The 26,243-nt window shown below is 40.5% G+C and overlaps 1 protein-coding gene across 2 annotated transcripts in view; it reads right to left on the bottom strand.

Annotated features, from left to right (window-relative positions):
- Positions 1–25,991, bottom strand: part of rhpn2 (rhophilin, Rho GTPase binding protein 2) — a 29,199-nt gene extending 3,208 nt beyond the window's left edge. The window contains exons 1-12 of one of the 2 annotated variants that reach the window (XM_031309223.2): positions 25,723–25,991; positions 20,888–21,003; positions 15,517–15,645; positions 10,173–10,248; positions 8,987–9,064; positions 8,467–8,591; positions 6,656–6,822; positions 4,145–4,332; positions 3,786–3,942; positions 1,990–2,109; positions 1,676–1,870; positions 1,194–1,270 (exon numbers count right to left, since the gene is read on the bottom strand). In XM_031309223.2, the coding sequence (XP_031165083.1) occupies positions 1,194–1,270; positions 1,676–1,870; positions 1,990–2,109; positions 3,786–3,942; positions 4,145–4,332; positions 6,656–6,822; positions 8,467–8,591; positions 8,987–9,064; positions 10,173–10,248; positions 15,517–15,645; positions 20,888–21,003; positions 25,723–25,788 (1,494 nt within the window). In that variant the 5' untranslated portion in view covers positions 25,789–25,991. The remainder of the gene's footprint in view (positions 1–1,193; positions 1,271–1,675; positions 1,871–1,989; positions 2,110–3,785; positions 3,943–4,144; positions 4,333–6,655; positions 6,823–8,466; positions 8,592–8,986; positions 9,065–10,172; positions 10,249–15,516; positions 15,646–20,887; positions 21,004–25,722) is intronic. The other variant, XM_031309230.2, reaches the window with a different exon arrangement.
- Positions 25,992–26,243: the final 252 nt, after the last annotated feature.

Genomic DNA, 26,243 nt, shown 5'->3' with positions numbered 1-26,243 from the left:
TTAAGATTAATCTTTTTTTACACACACTACAAATGAGTGAGAACAATATACAATACAAATAAAACAGTTATAATTAGGGTTGGGAATCAGCGGGGGCCTCACGATACGATATCATCACGATACTTATGTCACGATACTATTGCGATTTTAAACATATTGCAATATTCTGCGATATATTGCCTTTTTTCCAACTTTAAATTCTTCCCAATTTCAAATGATGTCCCCAAAAGGAAACTTTGTCAACATCTGTTTTATCTAAAAAGATATATTTCTCTGTTTGTTCATCTCACTTCAATTTTATTGCTGCAAAATGGGATTGTCAAGCAGACAAACTGACCAACACATATATAATAATAAAAGATCAATTCTTGGCGCCTGTGTATCGATACAGTATTGCCATGGAAAATATCGCGATACTATGCTGTATCGATTTTTTCCCCCACCCCTAGTTATAATGCATAAATAGGTACCATTTTGTAACTATTTTAAAAGAACAACTTAAATTCCCCCATAGTAATCAGCTCTGACAATTTCAGGAAGAGTATCTACCATACTGTACAGTTATAGCTGCATGACACAAGTATGGCTGCAATTATCGATTCATTCTAATTCATTCATTAATCTGATTTGAGTCTTGTTGCTGCTGAGACTGCTGGATTTCACAACAGGAACCTAAGAGGTACTTATTCACAGAGACTGCTTACACCTGTTGTCTGTCCTTACCAATCATTTGCTTCTACGGTTGTTCGTCTTGAAATTGAAAATTGAAATAAATGATCGCAATTGACTTTCAGTCAGAGGACATAAACAGAAGATTCCAGTTCCAATGACAGAGGATGCCAGACCCCCCTCCAAGTCACCACATTGAAAATCCAGCCAGGGTCAGAGCACCTCTGTCCATGGTTAGTGTTAGTTTTGCATTTGTTGCTATGGATGAAAGTCCAGGAGGCTTTGGGAACAAGATAGGACTTTGGATTGCCTGCTGCTAAAATGTGCCAAAGCTCCCAGGAGACTCACCTTAGTTGGTTGTATTCAGAAATAACAGAAAATACACTCTGGGTGTTCAAACAAATAAGTACACTTCCAATGTCTAAAACACAAATCCAGAGCCATTTCATGTCACTTGATGAATAAACCAACCATCATATAGAAAAAACAGCAATGTGAGTGGAAGAATATTAGTACCCACATACCAGCCTCTGGAAGAAGTCTGTGACTTTCACCTTTGTGGTTGCGGGAACCTCCATCTCTGCTTTGTGCTCTGTTTTAGCTATGGAAGGGAGAAAGGGTGAAAAACAAAGCTGTCATTCTACAATGTTTACTGTCACTACCACATTTCAACTGTCACCCTGTAGAGAGGCAGGCAGGGAGTTAGCAGTGTAAACATTACATCATCTGTCCCTGAAAATAAATGTCACTTATCACATCTGAATGCAGCAGGTGTGGTATACGACCCTGCAGCCTTTTCACAAACCGTTTCCTGAGAGACAAAGCTCACAAATGAACACATTGGTCCTGCTTGACATGAGTGTCATTTGTGAATTGTTTGTTGTGGTGACACTTAGGTGACTGGTTAGTTTCCATGTCAACCACAGGAACAATTCACCTCAGAGACTTAAATAAACATTACAATTGTTCTAATTGTTGTCTTCTCTATAACACATGTAAGACTCACAGATGATGTCTGGGGCCTCCGTGTAGTCAGTGAACTCTTCCTCATCTTCATTTTCACTGCACTTGTTGAGCGAGCGCTGGTGACTGGCTTTTAAAATCTCCTGCAGGGCCTCCAGCTTGTTTAAGTGGTGGCACAAACCAAAGATCCTTAGAGCCTCCTCATGACCCAGTATGGCCCGACGAATGTGTGCTTTACCTGGGGAGAGGATGGAGAATTTGTCATAGGACCGATGAGGAGAAGTGGGTAGCAGAGAGGAGGAGTGAATAAGAAAAAAAGAAAAGGAGATGTGCTCAGCCTTAAGTGCTCGCTCTTACCAATGCGTTCACGTTCATCTTTCCTTTTCAGGATGTCAAGAGGAGAGCGTCCCTCAGGAAGGCGATCATAGACCTGTGACAAGGTCTTCTCCTGCTGGTCCTCATCGTCACTGAGACTCACTAAACACACAGACAGCAAAAAGAATCAGTGTTAAAGAAAAACTAAATTGAATGTTGTGTACCACCCAGATCGGGGTGAATGATAAAAACAAATGGCTAACGCTCTTGAATGGCATAACGTGATGCCATGATTGCTTTAATTGTAGAACAAATGAATTTGAAAGGTAGACAGGACACTGTATATAGACATAGATAAGTCAGTGCACAGTGCATACATACACACTTTAAACTGAATTCTCAGTTCCTTCATCTCCTGGTTCACAGGATTTAAAAAGGTAAATCTAAAGCGTCTGAACTTTTGTAGGCTTCCTCTGCATCTAAGTGATGGCATAAAGTTTATTTAGGTTTTAGTTTGCAGTTTATCCGTTTACTAAAGCAATCTTCCTTCTGTCCTGTTTTTGAGTCCTTTCTCTGCGGTCCTGTGGTTAATTGCTCTATTCTCCTGATTCACAGGAATCTGCTAATGAGCTGCCAAACTCAAAGCTGTTTCGCTCTGTTGTTCCTCTTTTCAGTCCTGCCCTATTCATAGCACTGGCTAAAACTAGGACCATCCATGGTGAACTTAATACAATCTGCTGTATTTTTGTTTTATTTTAGATTGTTTTTATCTCCCATAAACTGTAATTTTTAATGTGATTAAGAATGAAAAAGGATAAAAACGTAAAAATGTTAATGCATAGCAGTAGGGCATTTTGAATTATGGACTCATTACAAGGCTGTGAATAACAAATGAATTAACTGTTCAACTAAATGATTAGTTGTGTCTATATAAGTCTATAAGATGTCAAAAATAAGTAATCAAGAACTAAAGCAGTAGGTCTGATACAAGATTAGCAATGGCACTACTGGAGGGTTTTTGTTCACTAATCACAACGTCCTTCCTTTCCTCTCTCACTCAGGCGCTGGCTCTCTCACTTGCTCTCTGCCACTTGATTATGCAGGCAGCATTAAGAGGCTACATAACTTGAATCACCCAGCAGTCTACAATACATCCACTCAATTCCGCTCACTCCAACCATCTCTATTTTCTTCATTCTCACTCTCTGCCCATCCTGCCACTGAGTTCCTGGAAAGTTAGCCTCTCTTTACCATTGGTTGTGTGCGAGTGAGTGTGTGTGTGTCTTTCTAAATAGCTGTTATGCAATAGCATTGTGGCTGGCTGTGGTTTAGTCCAGCCATCTGACATGACCAACCCAATGGCCTGTATGGCAGAAGGATCAGGTTTCCGGGTGTTCAAAATCAACAGATCGAGTGAGAATAAAACTTTGCTGATAAACTCTACCTGTGTTGTTGTTAAAAGAGGGACAATATTTGATTTGTGTTAACTTTGCCACTACATGAGAAGATTAATAAACTACTTTGTGTTACAGTATGTATGTGGAGAACACACGTGTCTCTAGTATGCATCTAGGGCACTACTGTACCTGGGTACCAGTGCACACTTTATGCAAATAACTATGCATTGCAAAAATAAGTCCTGCTCTCACAGTAGTGCTTTTCATAAGCAGGAAAAAATAGTTTGCATGCTTACGTAATGTAGCTTGAATCTAGAAAAACTAGCAAATAATAGATTTTTTTTTCTCTTCTGATTTTCTCTAAATTTTGAATTCTGTTAAACCATGCTCTGGCATCCCTTAAACACATGAAATCTGTGTGAAAATCTCAGTTATTCTTACACTGGTGGTCCAGGAGCGCTGAGGCTGCAAAGTAGTGTGCCATGGAGCGGTAGTGGTTGGTTTTGACTTGCGACATGGTGGACCAGAAGAACGGGACATTGTCTTTGATTGGCGTCTGGATCATGGACTGATGGAGTTGGTCGTAGATTTCTGAGACCTGGCAGGAAAAGGAGGATAGAGTTACTGGGAGCACATGAAAAGCTCTGAACTGGATACAACTGATAGAAGTAAGGAATTGGACTGTGGTGACATTATTACTTTACATTCACTTTACCTACAGTATACCCTACTAAGTCCACAGCGAAAAAAAGAATACTGTGCCTAAATAATGTGAGGACTGTGTGTTTGCTGATATTTACCTTTGCAGCTTCCTGGGCCATTTTCATCAGGGAATAGAACTGGTTTCGGATCCCAGGCAGTGCAGTCTTCTCAAACAGGCACTCCTGAGCCTGAGCAAGCATCATCCGAATCAACATACTGAGCATGGCTGGGCTCATGTCGTAGCTGGGAGTGTGGGTGTGTGTCTCTTTCAGGTGGTTCAGGATACCTGGGGGAGAACGAGAGATCAGCACAGCTCCAAACCAAACAATTCCAACAATTATAGTAACAATAATACTTTAGTTCAGTTGGGAGGCACTATGCCAAAACAATGGTAAGGGAAGACAAGGCTTCTTCTTATTCTGTACCTTAGACTTTCTTATCTGGCAATCTGAATAAAGAGCTTTTGGTCAGTTATATACCCTGGATAATCTAGATCCTATTTAGCTCTGTGAAAACAAAAACAATTTGAATAATGGGACTCTGCAGACTAAGATATTTTTATGTATTTTGTTTGTAAATCCATTTTAAGACCATGCAAGGAAATTCAATCTTTTTTCTCTTTCTTATGTCCACAGTGAACCGCTCTAGTTTGGGTCTTGTGTGTGAATGGGAGCTGAATGGAGAAAAGAGAGAGGTAGATTGTATCCATATATTCTGTCTAGCCCAGAATTATAATATGTAGCCCCCCCAGCATTTAACAAGTTACTCTGACAGTAGTCTCGCTTTGCCAGACCCTCCTCTAAAGCGCGCTGGAGGAGGGTCTGGCTACTCCACCTAGCATTCGGGGATGGGAGGAAAACGTGCTCTGGTTTATTGGCATTTCTTTAAACTAGATATCTTCAACAGGGGGTCCGTGACCCCTAAGGGGTCCTCCAAGTTACTGCAGGGGGGCCGCCTTTTATTTCAAAAATTTAAATATTTCTGAAAATATACATTAACATGAATCTAACACATTATTAGCAAAGCCTTTTTGCTAAAAAAAAAAAAAAAAAAATTTCATTTACACAATATTGATGATAGGCTTACTATAGGTAAGACATTAAAACTTGATGTATAAATAATATGTGAATATCAATTATAATAATAATAAACCACTACACCTGGCGAAGTGATGGGTTTTCATCCATCCAGCCCAGTTCAATATGCAATTAAATGCTATACAATGTATTTAGTTGAGGGTCCCTGCCCTCTCTCTCTTTTAGCTAAGGGGTCCTTGGCCTAAAAAACATGTGTACGTTCAAAAGTAGTTTTAGTCGTGCAACAGAAAACTCAGATTGGACAGATAGTCTAGCTAGCTGTCTGGATTTACCCTTTTTTTAAATGCTAACACAAAGGAAGCCCAAGGCAGTGGATATCCGGCCTAAATGAGTGAAATCCGGCGGATTTTCCAGTGGCAAAGGAGCAATCCCGGAAGTGGAACGTCAAGGATATAGACTACTCCGACAGTAGTAGTTAGTAATACTAGTAGTAGTCTGGTAGTATAGTTAATGTTTTGGGCAACAGTGAATATTCATGCAAAACTCAAATAGTCCATTTGGGAGAGGCATATAGTTTGCTGGTCCACAGAATGACTTCAGCATGCTGATACATTAACCCTAATTACTGACACTCGCTTATACAGATGTTTTAAAAGTTTCCACACAGAGAATTAAGTGATTCCGTTTGTCAGAGCATCTACTTCTTCCTTTCCTAAGGTCTGTTGCTGTTACTACAGTATCCATTGCTAGCAGTGTGATCAATATCTGTGTGCTTCTTTAAAGTTGAGCCAAGACGCAAACCTTCCTGAATGATTTTTTTATGTTCGATGGAAGCAATAAAACCATCTGCATTCCAACTGAGAGTGCCTCCCTCTTATTTTACAGATTAATAACCTAGCAGAAGAGAGATGTAGACAACGTAATAACAGACCACTGTTTGCAAAGGGCACTGCAGCAGCCCTGCTACAGAAAGCATCCCTGCATTTCACCTCCCAGCTTAGTTTATTACTGGCTCTTTATACTGGTGACAATGTTACTCATAACAACATAATTGTTTTACTTAGTACAAGCCTAAATTATAGCCATCAAAGCAACATAACCAAAGCTGTGTCCTGTTCAGAGCTGTAATTATAGTGCAATACTCATACTGCCAAGTCATAATTCTATCAAGACTTGTCTGAGCTTCCTGAAACCTCAGAGGGTTGGCAAACCAGTTCATATGATGGGTGCTTCTCTGGACCTTAGCCACATGACAAGAAGCCAGAGAATCATAAACTGCATTCATTCTCCGTCATGGTGCAGAAGTCAGAGGGTGGAGGCTGGCACATACTCTGAAAATAAGTACTTGTTCATACCAGTGTATTTTTTTCTGAACAGTGTGTGCCTTTTTAAAGTGAAGATCATAAGGAAGTGTCAGCAAGGGGAAAGATTTTTAGTTTGAATAAACCACTACACCTGGCGAAGTGATGGGCTGTTTTACATGTCAAGGAGAAAATGTTGATGTCACTGTTTTTTGCTGGTGAGAGAGGAGGTGTCTGGTTAAACCAGTTTATGACTCCTATTTCTTCCTACCTGAACTTTTCTGGAAGGAAGAGATGGCCTCCTCCAGGCCGGCTATTGTCTGTCGGTCACTACGGGTACCGATCTGAGAGTAGAGGGCGGCCATGTTGAAGAGGACACTGGCTTTCTCCAGTGAGAGGTTCTGTTGGCATAGCGGCACTCCTGTAAAAGAGTCGTACCTGAAGGAAAGAAGTATAAGCTGTCACTACTTATGTTTGTAAAGCAGATAAGAAAAGAAAAACAACCACAAAGTGCCTTATTGAGAAGAAATGATGTACTAAGCTGAAATACTATCTTTTCTGACACCAATGCTAATGCCAGTATTTTCTCCTTTCAAATTTCCGTTCCGTGACGGAATGTCTGTTTGCGTTTTGGCCTGTGTGTTGGTATCAACTGCCCAGTTTGACAGCCAGGCCCGGATGCCAGATGGTCTGTAAAAACGCAAACCCAGCGCGCTACAGCAGTAGTACAGGCAGCAAAGAAACAACGGGATCAATGGAGATAGATTCTACTCGACCTAAAAAACCTTGGCATGTTTCTAACAGTTGCGTTACCAGAGACGTCACAAACCCCGGGTAAATATGGGAGATGTATTTGAAAGATTGAGACAGCTTAGAGCCCCAAAGGACGCCGAGAGATTTTCTCCTGAACAGGTAAGCATTAGCTTCAGGCTAATTTATCACAGCTACAAGGGACGGGCATTTTATGTCATTTTAACATTTGTGTACTCACATTGAATTTTAAAGAGTAACGTTACTCAAGTTAGTTACTCGCAAAACAATTGAGACACAGCCAGTGAAGTGATGCCGATTGGTCACGCCGTAAGGACCAGGCAAGCAGACCACGGCTGTTTACAACGTGAAGCCTGTGCAGCAGCCGTAGCCGACAAACGGTGAGTAATTTTAAGCCAAGAAAAGGTGGCTGTAGATCGGTAGAGAGGACCGTGAGTTTGCACTGTTTTTAGTGGTTGTTTCCTTAATTTTAAGCCGAGGAAGTGTCTGTCAGTCGGGTAGAGAGGATGGCGAGGTAGAGGTGTTTTACTTTTTAGCGGCTGTTGCCATAATTTTAAACCGAGAAAGTGTGGCTGTCAGTCAGGTAGCGAAGACAGCGAGGTGATGATGTTTTAGCGGTTGTTGCCGTAATTTTAAGCCGAGATAGGGTGGTTGTCAGTCGGGTACAGAGCTCCGCGTGAGCACGGGCTTTTATGACTGTCAATATAGCCAGCATCTAACGTTAGCTACTCCGCTGTGCTGTAGAGTAATGTCTGGCTATGTGAGACTAGCGTCTAGCAACGTTGATGATGTGTTCTTAACCTGGCAACCTTCGTAAACTTTGAGTCTGGAGCAGGACTACTTTAAACGCTAGCTGTCAGAATTACATATTGGACCTTTAAAGGTTGAGGGTTTAGGCCTTTAAGCTAATCTCCCTCTATCTGCTGCATGAATGAATGCAGTGTATTAACCATGAAGTCAGTAGGGGGTCAGATGCTCTTCAGACACTTTAAGCTCAAAGGCTTTGGAAAACCCTGGTGTAGGGGCTCAAGGCAGCTAGATTAAAGAGCAGGACACCTTTCTTTATAATAATATTTGTTTCACCACTGCTGTAACCTCACCTGTTGCCTTTCTGTCTTAAGGAATTTATTGTAATATTTGTTATGTGTTTTGTAAACCATTGCATTTGTTCTATTTTTTTCACAATTTGTTTTTTATTTTAACAATATCCTATGAAGAATTTCATAAAGTAATTTTGATAATTGCTCTTAAAAATGGTTAATTATTATCATTTTTAATTTGTATTAATTAGTAGAAAAAATGGGTGTGTACCAGGTGAAGAAGATGCCAGTCTGGCGGGATGGGGAGAAGAACCGGCTCTCCATCAGAGGAAGATGGCTGAAGTATTTCGCCAGCAGTTCCACCCCGGCCTCATCTCGACTTGGCGTTCTGCAAGCCTAGGGCATGAAAGGAAAGAGATCTGATACAGTCTGTAATAATGGAGAACTTCTTGTAGTGAAGATGCACAGAGCTGTTGTTGAGGGAAACCCCATTTAAAGGATCAGTTCTTGCAAGGTTTTTCACTTACGTTAGTGGTCTCTAGCTTACCAATATCTCAAAAGCTCAGGAATAAAACTAAAACTATCTGCATGACTAGACATGAGGGACAAAATATGTTTTTGTGATTTGGGTGCAAACAAATCCTTTAACTCACTAAGGATTTCATTGTGCTTTGTGTGGTAGAAAATTGTATGGATGCTGGGTTATTATTATTATTATACTCTAAAGGCCACTTGAGTAAAAAAAAGCCACCTATTAGAAATGTTTAACATATAATGTGTGTGAACACTACCTGTCGCAGGTCCATCAGGTCAGCAATCTCATCTTCAAAACTGTTCCCGTCTTCACTGTAGTGCTCCAAGATAAAGTCCTGTCAGAAACAAAACAAAAAGTTAAACATCGGAATACAACATTATTCTAGCCAGTTGTTGGGGAGTGCTCTGGGGCTTAAGCCTCGCTTGCAACTAATCCACTCAAGTCACATCATTCTTAACTGTACACAGAAGTCACATCCAACTGTGCAGTGCCAAGCAGGCCTTTGTGAGCTGTCACTCTGTCAGAGCCAGCCAGAGGTAGAACACCTAATTAAAGTCAATAAGTAGAGCACCATTAACGTACTCACTCACCACAAACCCGAACAGGATGCAAAGCAGTGTAAGAATGCCGGCAGGACATTTATTAGAGTGCTTCCCCGCATTAGAACATTGCTACATGATAACTACTAGTCTCAGTAACTGACCCACTTTGGATAACAATCTTTTTATGGTCGGATGATTTATTGTTTCTGAATGAATAAAAAGCAAACATAATGTAGAAGCAGGAGTACAGGGCGCAGACAATGTGACCCAAATACTACATGAAAGGAGACTTTAATCTGGCAGCAACTAAAATACTCTGCCTGCCAATGTGGGTCATATTTGTTGCATGCACATTAGCAGTATTTGTAACCTTTTATCTGCATATTCTGTCTTTATGTTTCTGTTGATTAGTTTGCTATTCCTCCTTGTCCATAAAGTCTGCGTTTATGCTCGTTTGAGCAGTTTTGTTTAACTGATGACATGCAGGCGAGAGACAATCCTTTGACCTCTTTGGAGCTCAGTGACATGTCAGTTGTTGCTTTTAGCCAAATGTCAAAGTGCTATCTTAACATCTATAAATCTGAATGTGCCTTCAAGTTATGGTAAAACACAACATCGCATTATTCCGTATCTCTTTGCTCCAAAACTTAATTGAACAATATCTTTTAATATAATATACTTTATTTTACTGCTGACTTTTACATTACTTTGAGTGACGTGAAAGGCGCACATAAATAAAATAAATGATGATTTATTATTATTATTATTATTATTATTATTATTATACTATTGCAGTCAAAATGCCTGCATTACATCAAATAAAAAATTCTGAATGTTACCTATTTCTACACATTTGCTATAATAAAGGGTGGGGTGGTGCTATAGTTGTTGCTGCTATACCTTGAATAGAGTGGAGAAGTCAATGTCTTTTGTCTCCTTTAGACCCAGAGCAATGAGGGGGATGTTGGCTGTTTCCCTGTAAGCAAAAGAGAAAGACAGAAATAGAGATATCATGATTAGTCATCTTATGCACAATATAATACACATGAAAGGAAATATAGTTGTGTAAAGTTTGCTCATAGACATGTTGGCATCAAGGACAATACCTCTGTAAATGCTGACAATACATGATACAGCAGGACTTTACATACAAAAGGACAATGCAGTGCTTATCTTAATGTGATTAATGTCCACAAGGCCAAACAGAAAAGCACTGATATATTTGTAGGTTCATGCTTAGGAAAAGCAGGCTCTAAAGGTGTGGTACAAGATATCAAAGAACAATAAACTCCCTTTGACAACAGACCAAGCCTTGTTAGGGATATCAAGACAATAATACAGATTATTGGTAAATAATAATATGCACAGTGCCAGGAACAGATTGATCCCACCAGCGACAGCTTTGCTACATTAGAAAGTTAACATTTTAGTGTAATCTATTGTGTCGTTTCACAGAGGGGAAGTCAGGATAAGGCAGATGGTGCTTTAAGCACAAACTGTAGGAGTTAGGATTTAAAAGGTGAATGAGGCCCCCACGTCTCCTTGTATTGTAAAGCCTGGCATCTCTCGTTGAGAAATCATTCTGGATTTGCAGCCCTGCTTCAGTAATAATAACCATTCCTTCCTCTATCCTCTGTCATAGAGGCTCTTTACCTTCTATTATTTTTAACACACTAAAAAGTGAATAGAAGCCATACAGTTTTTCTGGTTGTATGAACCCTGGAGTTGCTTGCTGCTGACAGATGGAAAGCAGGTTCAGCTTGTTATCAGAGCAGATGATTTAGAACCTGACAGATACATGCTGCTGCTGATCACCAGAGTCTAAAAAGGAAACCCAAACCCTCCCCCTACTGAAAGCAGTAGTATGAGGTGTTACTAAATAAATTCCCCTTTTCTTAAAACAAGCTTGCGTTGCTTCTGAATTTGCTATGCATGTTATAATACTAAACAACTTCAAATCAGGGCAACAGTAGCATAAACTTCAGTTCCAACATTAACATCCCAAATCTATTTTAATGAGGGCTCTTTCCATCAAAGGGATCAGAGATTCGGTACAGCCTTTTCATTGCACAAGATGTCCAAACCACAGGATTCGGAATAACAACTCCTCACACTCATTCATCACTTGATGATAAGGCAGCATGCCTCTGGTATACTGGCTCTGTGAATCACAGAAAACCTCATTCATCAGTAACACTGACAGAGCAAGATAGAGGCTGCAGTGTAATCCATCAGTACTTGTAGATGAGATCACTCCAGTCTTTTTTCTGGTTTGGCAGAGGGAGGGGCGTGGGGGATGTGGATATCTGTAGCTACAGAGAGCCCAACACAACTTAAAGCCTTTACTAAATATCAAAACTATCCTGTGCAGCAAATGCAGTATATGGGCCTGCAGAAAACACTGTTTTAGTTTGTTACACAGTATACTGATACGTTTCAGGTTGTAGCAAGATGTCATTGCTTATTGGCCTTGTTAACTCCTATAAGAGTTGTGTAAGTTAGCCACACTAGATAATAAGTGAGAAATGGGAGTCTGTTTCAAAAGAATAGTTATGAATGGGAAGTACCCGTATTCGCTTATTTGCACATAGTAACACAAAAAGAGCTATACCCTTTTCATGTCTGTCGATTAAATATGAAGCTAGAGCCAGTTGTGGTTTGCTTTGCAACTAATTATTGTTTTATACTGTCTACTTATTAATGGAAGTCTTATTTATTTAAGATGTATAAGTCTGATCAGAATATGCCGATAACCTTTCTCCCCCTATTTATTATTATCATTCGTTATTTGATCATTGAAAGTACAAGCACCCAGTTGTCAGAGGTTTTAAAAGCTGAGTCTCATTTTCTAACGTAATCTGAGATGATAGACAAGCGCAAATTATTCTTTTCACTCTATCTCAGCAGGGTAGCAAAGTCAATGAAGTGTCCTGTAGTGCTGATATCGTAATCTTTTCATTTGTCATCACTTTAGCTATGCTGATTCAGAAGGTCTGTAACTACGTTCAGTTTGTTCTTCGGTCAAGAACATTACACAGAGGAACTGAACAAACTAACTGCAACATTTTCATGGGGTGGTTCAAGGAGGTCACTAACATGTACAGCACGTGTACTGCACCAGTCACATATACTGTATGTGCTTTCTGTTATGCATTACCTCATGCAAAAACCAACTGAATGTGGTCTGAGTGAGATATAACCTCAGGGACGCTATTCAGAAGACGATGGGACTGGTAAGAAAAGCCTAGAAAGGCAAAGAGGGCTTTTTTGTTTCCATACTTAGAACTGAGGTTGTATTTCATGCTGAGAGGAGGGGGCTAACTCTCCATCGTGGCTGTACAGCGTCATCCCCCTGAAACACCTGCTCAGAATTTGTCAACATATCCAATATTCCTGTGTGCGTGTTACCTGTATGGTTTTTTAGATCTGGTGGTGTGAATGTGATGATGTAAACACTTTGGACTTTGCACGAGTTTCATTTTCTTTTAAAACAGACGCCAGTTGGACAGCTGATGGTAGTTTCACAACATGCCTATTATCTGTGGATGGAGCAGATGTTTCTCTAATGCCTGATAAGGAGGCTGATGAGAGGCTGAATGTTCCCACACTCGAGTCCGTCTGATCCCATGTGATAGAGGACACTTAAGGCCTTAAGATTGTACTGAGAGGCAGCTGTTGGATTTTGAGGATGTCCATATAATGTAATTAAACTAGATGTCTTTTTTTAGTGGCTGGTTTCACTGTTTTCTATCAGTCCAAAAAGAGGAGGTTGTTTCTTGTTATTGTGAGAAGGACCCCAAACCCCATTACAGCTCTACCCAGTTTACCTGGGAACCACATATTTGCCTTTATGAATTACAGAGGGGTAAAAATCTTACTAACTTTCACAGGGAGTCCTGCCTGTCAATCAGAAGATCCAGGTAATATAAGGTCATCTGCAGATTTGTCAGAACTCAAAAGAAAACCCTAACTAGGTATGTAGCTCATTAAAATTCCCTAATAAATGTAGTAACAGCTTGGTGCTGTGGAAAAACCATGTAGGACTTCTGCCAATGACCCTCAGAAGTGTTACCATAGTTACCACCATACAACACCCCATCTCTCACAATATCCCTACTTTTCTATTCACTCTGTTGTGATTTGTTGTCACTGGCAACATGGCAGCCATCCTCTACAGAAGTGTGTGTTTTTGTGTGTGTGTGTGTGTGTGTGTGTGTGTGTAGGTCTGAAGTGTTCTTAATAAGAAGGCAGACATACTTCAATATAAGAGCTGTTAAATAATCAAAAATCGCATTAAAACTATCTCCCTAATTTTCATTTTAAAGTGTTATATGTCCATAATGGAAATCCTTTATTGCTGTCAGTTCATCATTTATACAACTGAAGTGTTTACTTAAAGTTAGTCTCGCATTGCCAGACCTTCCTCCACCACGCTGTGAGGGAAGGTCTGGCTAGTCCACACAACATTCAGGGATGGGAGAAAAATGTGCTCTGGTTTATTGGCATTCCTTTAAACCAATCACAATCGTCATGTGCGGCGCTAAGCGCTGGACGGAGCACTGTGCCTCTAGGGAAGGAAATGTTTTAGTGGAACATGTGTACGTTCAAAAGTAGTTTTAGTCGTGCAACAGAAAACTCAGATTGGACAGATAGTCTAGCTAGCTGTCTGGATTTATCCTGCAGAGATCTGACACAAACACAAAGAATGTGGAAGGTGAGGGACATCCTGCTGAAGATATAGTTAGCTATTACACCTATATGGTTATTTTTGTCAGTGGGTGTCATGTTATCATGAGGAAATGTGTTTGCATTTATTTACGGCAAAGACAGATGTCAATTTTCAAATAATATCTGTCACCACGTGTATAAACTTCTATATTTCCATATCACGGTCATGAAGTCCTTTGTGTCTTCCTAAAGCTTACTTGACACGTGACTGAGACAACACGTGCATCCTCATGACATACATACTGCATTTCCATCAACACCCCATAAGCTTGGCTCGTCTTTTAAAGAAAGACAACACCAGTGTCTATCACTGTCACACACACCCATACACACCCGATCATCAGACCCACTGAGAGAAGCTTTGGACAAGTTGCTTATCTCAATTTGCATACAAGTATAGCCCATAGTTTCCTTGTTGCTTTGTGCATTGTGTCACAAAAACCAGCCAGTCCAGTTTGACAACAACAAACTCTTGCACTTTGTCTTCACGTCTCACTCTTCCTCCACACACCAATTATCTCTGCTACTCTGTCATCAAGCAGCTTTCATCTGAAAGAGTGCATGACTTAACCACAGAGTATGAGAGCCAGATCAGTCTCTTGTTGGCTGCCAATCAACACTGTGTGTCTGTGTTCTTCTACTTCTGAATGAATAGTAGTCTGATGTTTAGATCTCCAAATTGAAGACATATTTGCATACTGAGATCATTCTGACCAGTCCTCATTTTTGCAAGTTTGGGAAATAAAAAATTAGGATCAAAATGAATCTAAGAGTAAAGTTAAAATTGTACAGAATGTTGAAGAGCTTGGGTCAGTGGTGTCCCTATTATTATGCGACATGAGGACTGGTGCCAAAGTCATTTGTCTCTGGCTGCTGTGCATGTATTTTAACATGCAACTGTCATCACAGACAGTTAACATGAAAGTAAGCCTTTAAAGGACAATTCTGGTGCAAAATGAACTTAGGGGTTAATTACATATGTGTACCGAGTCAAACCGTTTTCTGGGATCTGTTTTCATGCTAATCCACTGCGTCTCTAGCTTTATCATGAACGCTGTGTTTGAGCTATGTTACTGGTTATTGGTTGCACGGCGTTCGTCGTTCAACTGCTCATTTTCCAAGATGGCGCCCACATGTAAACATGAACGCTACTGTCTTTCTAAACTATCTTTTTAATAAACTGTCTGTACACTTACAAAGTTCTCAATGCTTCGGTTTACATGTAGGGATCCTCATTATGCTACTGTTGAAGTGTGGTGCTATTTTGAGCCTTGTTAGTGGTATAAAATAGTGATTTACCATGTGCCACGAAAGCTAGCGTTAGCAGCTAACCACCGGTTTGCGGTAGGTTGTTTAAAGCTAGAGACGCATTCGATTAGCATGAAAACAGATTTAACCAACACGAAAATAGCTGTGTGGCTAACAAACAAGTCCACAAACTAAGTTGTGGTCTCATGAGATCGCAGTAATTGAATCAGTATTGTACAAGATGAAGAGCAGTAATATTTGGACTTACTGGGTGTTCTGGTAGACCTCCACTGAGCTGTTGAGTCCTTCAAGCTGTCCCATCAGTAGCTGTAGGTTGGAGTTAACATAGCTCAACTCCAACAGAACCATCTCTTTAACCTTGTTGTTTGATGTAGCCCTGCACACAGGAGACATTGAAGGGAAACGAAAAATTAAAAAGACATAAAAAGTGAGACAAAGGTCAGGAAACATTTGAAATAAATGAAAGAAAAGACATTATTATTATTTTTAAAGGGTAATAGGGTAAATACAAGCGTGCCTCCCCTGGTATATTCTGGACCACAGACCTCCGTCACTGAGCCCTGCTGTGCACTTGATTTACTCTCCACCACACAACAGCTTAACCATGATCTATGAATCACAGTTGCAGTCCCTATTTACAGCTCATTCCCATGGTAAAATCATTGTTTTAAATCAAATCCGCCATTACCAAATGCGATAAGATCACACTATATTTCAATCATGCTACACAACTTGAAGAGGGTGGAAGTCAGAGGTCCAGCACCTTTCAATATTATTGTTTGTACATTTTACTGTACATTTATGGAAACAAAAACATAACTAGAACTGCAAGCAGTTATGAACGGGGTCCAAGCCTCCCTGGCGCCAGTCCCCCCTGGCGCGAGTCGCCCCTGACGACGCTAAGAGCCCACGGAAGCGGGGCCCGCAAAAGGAGAACCCAAAGCACGATGGCGGCGAGGCAAAAGTCAGGAAATTTGACCAAGTGCGAGGTACAAAGTCTGTAGTGAAATGCAATTGCAAATTTCCTCTTCATTGCGTAAAAGGCCAAAACACTCCTACCTCAATTATAGCACCCCCTAAAGGGCGATCATCACCAAATCTGGTGGAGAGCCACAGAGTGGCATGTCGAACAATAATCTCTAAGTTTTGTGATGATAGCATTTACTGCAGCAGACATATTTCCATTGCAAATTATTCCCATTTAAATTCAATCATTATAGCGCCCCCTAACGGCCAATTTTCACCAAATTTGGTAGGAAGGCTCCGAGTGGGATGTCGAACAACAGTACTGAGTTTTTCTCCGATACCTATTGATTTGGCCGAGATATGCTAACGTTCGTGTTTTGTGGCTAGCTACGAAAATTAGTTTGCTTGTAAATTGCGAATGGTGTAACGTAGCCAAATTATTTTGATAACTTTAGGTCAGGTCCGTATGGAGATGCTACCTACCAAGTTTTGTGCCAATAGCTCGCACGGCCTAGGAGGAGAAAAAGTTTGTTTTGCGCATTGCGCGATATTGCAAAAAAACTTCCTAGCGCAAATGGGCGAGGCCTATATCGTCAGACTCAGATGGATTCAAGGAACACGAGGATATAAGGATTTCTAATCTGCGATGTAGACTGTGGGAGTTATAGGCAAAAGCACATTTTACGTCATTATAGCGCCATCTAGTGGTCCATGTGTGTAATTTTTGGTAGGTAAGGTCCATGAACCATTGTCCATCTACACTGTAAATTTTAAGTTGCTCACATTAGTGTAGTGGTGAATCCAAACCTGGGTCCCATAGGCCACGCCCACTTTGACAAATCAGTACCCAACTGTAGGCGTGGCCTGAGAAGTGGGCCTTTTGATAACTTTTTGTCAGGTCGGTCTGGAGATGCTACGTACCAAGTTTCATGCAGATCGGTCGCACGGTCTAGGAGGAGTAAGAAAAAGCAGGTTTACGACAAATCGCGATTTTTCACGCATAAAAGTCTAGGCGGAAATGGGCGTGGCCTATATCACGTGATTCAGTTGGATCCAGGGAATGCGTAGATGTATGGTTTTTGAATGTCGGGTGTACGGTGTGGGAGTTATAAGGCCAAACGAGTTTTTTCTGCTATAGCGCCACCTAGTGGTGTAATTGGCTGAATTTTTTTGTCCGAGGTCCCTGCAGGGACCTGGACCAGTCCTGAAAACGGCACCCCCCCCACCATGTACGGTTTAGGCTGTAACATCTGTTTTATCGGCGGAAGAATAATAATAAGAAACCTTAGAAAAGCAATAGGGTTCCACAGCCCTGCTGTGCGAATGGCGTAGCTTCGCTACTGCCCGTTCTTCCAGCCTCGGGCTTGGACCCCTAAATATGTACAGTATGCACATGTTTGTGTTGATGTGAGGAAGATTAGAGCATTAAACTGAGTATGTGTAATGTGTGTGTGCACAAGGGGTTACTATGGGGCTCACTCAGAGCTTTCTGCACAACAGAGATAAGATTCTAACAAAAGGTGTGTGTGTGTGTGTGTGTGTGTGTGTGTGTGTGTGTGTGTGTGTGTGTGTTAGCATACAAAGACAAAGTGGCTGGATCTTTTGTAATGCAGAATTTATGATGCATTGTCAGTTTGTGTCACCATGTATGCATGTAAATTGTAGTTTACGTTTTTCACAAAGTAACACACAAACATCAGTGGCCTCACTTTATGCTTATCTCTGTTTTACAGTGAATCGTAACACATTCTCTGTCAGTCATAACCAATTGAAGACACAACCCAAACTCCAGTCTAGAGATGTTTCGCTATCTGTCTCACTGTCATCTAGTCTCTCTCTCACTCTCTCTCTACCCTGTAATTACAGAGGATGTCATTCTTAACAAAGAAGGTGAGATGCAAAGAAGCGCTGGCAGACAGGAGTTATAGGAGAAATAATAATCAGTTCAACTAAAGGTTAAAAAGCTGAAAAGAGAAACTAGTTCTTAACAAACAGTTTTTGATGGGTGTGAATTTATTTTCTTCCATTTGAACATTTCAACATAAAATATTCCAAAAGTTACAACTTCAAAAAAGTTTGTTACACATATGGAAAAAGTGGTCTAAGCACAAACAAACTATTAGTACCAAATAATATAATGTGACCTTGGATGCTGTATAATGGAGGATGTCTTAAAACATTTTACGAATCAATGGAGTCTACTGCGAGCTATGTACCACCCAATAGTTTGATCTTTAAAACTGGCTCACTCTGCTCTTTGGTCTTGATTCATGCTCTTAAATTACTGACTGTAGTTTTTCTCCCCCATACAACACATTGGAACATTGGGACGTCAACCCCTGCTTAACATTGACGCCACACCATCACATACTTTTTGGCCTGCTGAGAGGATTTCTGAGGAGGTTTGGCCTGGGGAATCAGGGTGGAGGTTTGGACAGAATAGATACCAGCTCGCCAGCCCAGAGGTTGTTATTAATATCTAATTTAATATTAAATATCATCCCACAGAGCGTGGGAATGCGACTGTAAACCAGAAAGTGTGGTTTCACTGAAGTTCACCCATCCTTTTTTCTGAAAAAGCTGTTTTTATGTTTTTGGCAGATTGACAGGTAGTTGTATTTTTCCTTGGAGCCTTTAATATGAAAAGAGATATCTGGTACTGATAATGATTGGAGTTTACTGAGAAATTTACTCTCTATTCTATAAAGCTTAGTGTGGCACAACAATAATACATTGCCAGGATAAAGCCTGACATGTGGCCCATGGCTCCATGACCACTGTTGCAGAAGAGAAGAGAAGAGAAGAGAAGAGAAGAGAAGAGAAGAGAAGAGAACTGGTCTGACCAGACTGACTCCACCTGTTGCTGATAGAGAGTGGAATGCAGAACAAAAAAAAGAAGAAAAAGTGAGGATAAGGATGGCAACGAATGAGGAAAAAAGCAAAAGACACAGACACACACACCCACACACACACACACACAGTCTACTCAATAAAAACAAGGATGTAGGTTCTACATGGGCCATAATGACTCAAACTTTATTTTTTATAATTTAAAAAAAGGACGTAGTTTATTTATTGAACAAATCTGTTTTTAACATGATAACCCAGGTGGATGTCTAAATAGGTGCATAGAGCATACCTGAAACTCATAGATGCAGCTGGGCTGGTAAACACAGTCAATTTGCCCCTTGCCTTGGCAGACTATGTGAAGTACTAGAGGAATGTGGAGGCTTCTCAGGCCGACAGTGGGCTTAGACAGGCAGAGCGCACGCGCACACACACACACACACACACACACACACACACACACACACACACACACACACGAGTATCCTCCCTCACCAGACTAATCTTAACATAAGCGGAAAGAGAGCTGATCCGAGAATCCCAGTGGGAGAAATTGAGGCTACACTCACAAATGTGCACCGTTGTACCTTTCGTTTCTCTAGACTCTTAATGACAGAATACACCACAACACACTTTTTTAAACAGAAGGCCCTTACATTTCAGTAAACTTAACACCATTCTGACTACTGTGGGGCACATTATTCTTACTAAAGGCCACACAGAACAGAAGATGGACACAGTAACAGGAAGAACTGTATAATCTAATGCAATCCAATCCAATACAGTGAGCCAGCAATAAACACTACTTTTATAAAGCTTATAATATTCCATTTACGTTCACACTGTCAGAGAGCTGTTGATTCAAATTTTTGAGGCTGTCGTTTTCCCACAAGTTTTGCATCTTGTGATGGGATCACAACAGCCACAAAGCCAAATCGGGCCAGGGATGTAAAGTGGGGAGGCCAATGGCTGCTTCCCTGTTTCCTGCCCCCCTACTTCCGACGCACTTGCGTCTTTCTGTGACAACATCTGTCCACAGAAAGACAAACAGACAGAAACATAAACACCTGGCAAAGTACTCAAATACGATTACGTGATTGGTTTAAAGAAATGCCAATAAACCAGAGCACGTTTTTCTCCTATCCCGGAATGCTGTGTGAACTAACTTTAAGTAAACACTTCGGTTGTATAAATGATGAACTGACGGCAATAAAGGATTTCCATTATGAACACTTAACACACACACACACACACACACACACACACACACACACACACACACACACACACACACACACACACACACACACACACACACACACACACACACACACACACACACACACCAGGGAATAACAAGTGCAAAAATACAAAAAGCACATGCATCATATCAAATATCATGCTCAGCAAAATGTTTACATTTTTTTCTAAACTACATATCACCGAACTTTGTTTCCATGGTACATAGAATGCTCCTCTTCAGGATTGTTACCCAATAGTAGCTGTCCCATGTGTTGTTTTAAATCTCAACAAGAATTCATGACAACTGATAACAATGAAGGAGATGATGTCAACACGTCTCAACAGACCAGCTGGAGTTAACTAGAGGTCACATACAGTATACCACAGTGACATAACTGACTAGCAATACAGATAAATGAATGATACATGGATGAATGGTGTGAGCAGAGAGGGATAAACTTATAACAGTTAGCTTTCCCTTATGCGACAAATAAAAATGCATAGCTGGGAGTTTAAACCATCCTGCACTTCCCACTAAAAGAATTCACACTTTAGCTACTTACTTCAGCAGGTTCTCAGCTCCAGCCCTCATCCTCATCTGTTTGATGATCTGCTGGTTCACACTGGCTCGTTTATTCTGAAGTTTGCTTCGTCCAGTCTGGGCAAACGGGTTACAACCCTGGGACAAGGAGATGCAAGAACAAACATGTCAGCAGAAGATAATATATTGGGTAAATAAATGGAAAAAACTGCATGGGCATCAAGAAAAATGTGCATACTGCAAAAAGTAGGATGATTTCCTCATTTATGTTTTTATGTTGCAATTATTTGGTTAATAACAATCACAAAATAGATCTTCAATTTCCTTAAAGTCATTCAAACTCTGTTTTTTAATCTATGTATGTATGTATAGCAGTCAGTCCCAAGTTTTTCTTTCCATAACATATTGTTGCTGTACAATTGTGAACAGTGGTTATACAATCTACTGAACCAGTGTCTTTGTTTATGTTCAGAGCATTCAGAAAAAGTTTTTGTTTGTCTGAATACATCTTGCTTAATAATATTAAATATAATATGTCAGCTCAGTCAGGGCTAAAATTGTCCAGGTTCACAGGTTTGTTATTAAATCGTTCAGCCACAGAGATGGCAAGATGTTATTATTTGACCAATACACCAAACTACTTAGTAGTAGTATTATAGTAGTACTAGACATCAGTTGGTCTAAATATTTCCCTGATGTCAACTTTTTTTGTACACTAAATTGATGTGAATTATTTACTATCTTATTCTTTACTCCCTGATGTAACAGTAAAAAATAAGCCTAAGTTGGGTGTAGAAGGAGCTGCACCTTGTTATACTGTACTCAACACAAACACATGCTATCACTCTTTATGTTTACATGTAGCCTAACGGCCTGTATGCAGCTGTATTGTGTGTCCTTGTCCCTATCACAACCACCAGCTTCCCAGCCTTAAGTCAACAGGCTGTCCCTACCAGTACAGATAAACTGGCCTTAAACATTCATACTGACTGACTAACAGCACAACAGAGGTGTGGCTTGACTACGGATGGCAAAAAACAGCATGATGCACAGAAACCAGTCAGCTTAGTAAAACCAGTTGGTTTACAGTCCTCAACTTGGGATACTTTTACATTTATTTATCTGACTGTCTGAGGTCAGCAGCAAAACGAGCTTCAGTTTCTACATGAAGGAAATAAATATTTATGTAACCATGAATGAAAAAAATTCATCAGTATAATTACATGTTCATGTAATGTCATGTAAATGTCAAGGTGATTTCATGCACAACAGCAACAGGAAGAATTCATTGACTTTTAAAGGATGTCGAAGTCAGGGATCACTGTTAGAGAAATTATTGCTGAGACGGGTAGTTTATAAACACAACAGCGATGAGCGCTCCGCACCAAAGATGGAATCTAAGAATTTATAGACTTACAAAATTAGGGATGTATAAAAACCAAAAAATCTAATTTTCATATTTTCAAGTCAGTCTTTTACATTTACTGAATCATGTGGCTGATGCTCTCATCCAGAGAGACATCCTGTAAAATGGGTAAGCAGTGACAGTGTCCTTAAGTACAAATTTCCATAACTCAGGTCAAACGGTTCCAACAAGGGTCACATTTAACTTGAAATTTTCTCTACAACCAATCCACTGTAGTCACTTGGGTGTTCCTGTACAAAGACTTCAGTGACCTCAGAGTGTAATGATTAACCATTTACACAAATGAGAGCCGGCTTGATGTTGCAGCAGCTATTCTTAGAATGACAGCAGGGCGAGGATGTTAGCGTACGACTGGAGGGGCGTGGACTTACTGCAGCATCATTACAACTGAGATTTATGTTTGTGTTAAAGAACAAGGGGGTGGCTAGTGGTTGATAGTAGTCATAGCAGTGTTTCCATTTTTAATACATTGCACGCTATGAAACCTCAACCCATGCATTCCAAAGTGATGATCCTGATCCTGTGTGGCAACACTACTCTGATCAGGTATCAGTGACCAATACATCATGTCAGTTACAGATAGTCCTCTTCCTGGCATGCTAAGTTAGAGACATTAACATACTTTTACATTTTGGATTGTCTTAGGCATTGTTGACTGTCACTTAACAACGTAGACCTTTTGGATGAAAACTCGATCAACATGAAATGACACATGGAACCGACCCCTAGCTCTGGCTATGCTACTGCCTTGCCTAACCTACTGAACTACTCAGGGAATGGAACCCCTCCTACCCACTGGCATACTCAAGCAGTACAGCCTTTTTCTACGAGCATACAAAATACTTCATTACAGAAAAACAAAGAAAGTCCTGTTTGTTATCATTTCCATCAAACAGCCAATCATTCTGCTGTTGTATAACTGAGGCTTCATAAAGGACATGTAGAGTAATGGTTCATGGGATAATTGTTTACAGCCACCAACCATTTTTGGCAGCGTAGCCGACTCTTAATTGCTTGTTCACCATATAAATACCCAGAATGTCCTGGTCAAAAGGGAATGTGCTTTATTTAATCCAAAGAAAGACATCTCTATATGTAGTGAAATACTGTAAAAGTGAAAAACACCATATTTGATCGCAGCAACTTTTTTTTCAATACAAACCCTGCTAAGGGATTCTAGCGTGTCTCCAAGTCGAGAAAGCTTGTCTGGGTTTTTAACCAGGACACATGTTGTCAATTTGTGTCTGTGGTCTGGCTGAAGGACGGCCTGGGGCCAGATGCTACGTCAATGCTCTCGTTGGCCGTGGAGGATAAGGAGATTGTTCTGCCATCTTTCCATCCTGCAGCCGTTGAGTCGGACCTCAGCCAGCTGGAGGTGAAACAGTGGACGGCTGGGAAGGCAGCCCTGAACCACAACAGCTCCCTGGAGCATCAGTAGAACCCAGTGAGGCCTTGTAAATCATTAAACTCATTTTCACCCAAGAGAAAGAGGGGCACAGAACATGAAAGCAAAGATCGTCTTGGCTCCACTTGGTTAAAATTTGACCAAAAACTTTCCAAATTGCAAATCTCTTTAACATCACGAAATGAGAATGCAGAACTCATTGATGTGTGGTTTCCACAAATGTGCAAGCCTTTTTAAACTGAGAAGGGTTTCTGCAATGAAAGTAGAGACTCCTTAGTGTTAAACACTAAGAAATACAGAGGACAAAGGAAATGAAGTGAGAACGATGGAGAAAGGCTCTACAATGTGTGTTCCAGCCATAAAGGAAACAGTTTGGGATTGAGGTATTAGACTCTATGGTCTCCCATCATGTCCTGTGGCAGTGCCAGAACCTGGCTCCCACTGACCTTTTTATAGACACAGGAAGTGCAGCACAGAGCCTAAATCCAGACAGCGTTCAGAGGGGGATTCGGGGGGATTGGAAGACACAAAGGCCCTTTTCAGATGCCCATCTAAACAAGCTTGTCTATAAAAACACCCCGGTTGAGGACACTAGTACAAATGTGGATGAATGAGACATGGACCACAGCATGGCAGACAGGGAACTCGTGAAAAATGCATTAGATAATCACTCAACTACTGCCAAGTGCTTTTCTCATAATCTCAATCTATACTGCGAATGTGAATAACTTTAATGATTGCCACAATAGCTCATCATCTTATTTAAATGATGAAAGGGCGTCAACTTCAACACAAACACCAGCAGTGTAAAAATTACCCTAATCTGATCTATGAATTTAGATAACCTGGCACTTGTATTTGCATTTAAAACTTTTAGCTGATGCTGTTATCCAATGTGTGTAGCTGTAAGATACAGTTAATCAACACGTCTGCCAAAATGATCTAAGGGCAGGAGGCTAATCTGACCTAAGATTACCAGAGTATCAACAAAGCTTTTGAGGAATCCCTTATCCATTACACTTTCTGTTACATGGCAATCACCACCACACCTCTGACAACTAGCAGGAAACTGATGATGGTAATTATGGGATGTTTGGTCACTGACCTTTCAGTCTCTCTCACTATCAGTAACTGCATGAGATAAAGTTATCATGGGAGTCTCTCTCACTCACTCACTCACACACACACACACACACACACACACACACACACACACACACACACACACACACACACACACCTGAAGCTGACAGTGCTGTGGCTTCTGCTGCTGTTGGTGACACATCAGGAGCTGTAGTAATTGTTGTGCTAAATGTCAGACTGAAACCATGCGGTTTTTAAAAATAAAATGAAAAATTCTAAGTTTATATTACTTTAATGTTATCCATGTGGTGCTTTGTATACACATTTGAATTATTGGTAGAGTGGTCGCCCCATAACCACAAGGTTGGCGGTTTAATAACCAGGCTCCTCAAGACATTGAACCCCAAGTTGCTCCCCGGATGCGATTAGCTAGCTGTCCACTGCTCCTATACCATTACTATGGATGGGTTAAACTGCAGAACTAAAATGTCAATACATTGTACTCTGTGTATGTGATAATTAAGAATAAAGTTGTTTTTTTATTGTATGTTTTATTGTATCTAATATAGCTACATAGCAAAAATAGAAAAATATAGTTTCCATCGCCAGTTAACGTACGTTATAGCTTGAAACTGTGAACATGGGTAATGTTAGGCTAAATTATACATGTAGGTTAGCCTACCATACATAACGTTAGGTAAACAACCTAAAGACAAGTAACGTTAACCTAGTTAATATGGTGAAGAGGGTTCTGTTAAATGGCTTTTGTATGCTGGTAATGAATTAGGAAAATGTAAATGTTCCAGTCAAGCCGTAACTAAACAGTAAGCTAAAGTCATTTGCCCATTTTCAACTGTAGAAATGTGCGCTGGCATCTCCCTGTCCGTTAACATGACGCAGACGGATTTATTTACGAAGTGAAGTGACGAGAAGAAAAACTCACTTTTTTGAAATAACTGCTGTCTCCTCCGCTGTCTTTGATGCCGTTTGGTAAAAGAGTGTCCGTCATCCTGAAGGCTCAGACTCTGAAACTCTCAGGAAAAACAAGTGAAATAAAACTGTATTTAAACCAGACCGCTGCTGTTCAACAGGTGCGTATCCTCTCTCTTCCAACGATGTGTATGTCTGTCTGTCTGTCTGTCTGCTCTCACTCAAGTCACCGAGGGACACTCCCAGCAGAAACCAGAGACTCCGCCCAAACGGAAAAAAGGAAGACTGGGGGTGGTGCATCCACAACCAAAGAAACTCACCGGACTGCACCTGTTTTATTCAAGTTATGTACACTAACATTATAGCCTACGTAAGACAGTAAGATATGACTAACAAGCTACCACCTAGAAAATATTATTCACCGATACCAATTTCATATACATTTCACTAGCTTAGTTAAGTCTGGCTTACAAGCTGCACCTGCACCGGCTAGCCCTAATACTACTGGTAAATCACTTATGCTAAAATAGCTTG

The sequence above is a fragment of the Sander lucioperca genome, chromosome 3 (assembly GCF_008315115.2).
Source record: "Sander lucioperca isolate FBNREF2018 chromosome 3, SLUC_FBN_1.2, whole genome shotgun sequence".
NCBI classification, from domain to species: Eukaryota; Metazoa; Chordata; class Actinopteri; order Perciformes; family Percidae; genus Sander; species Sander lucioperca.
The sequence above is the reverse complement of the archived record's forward strand: the minus strand, read 5'-3'. Positions and strand labels throughout refer to the sequence as shown.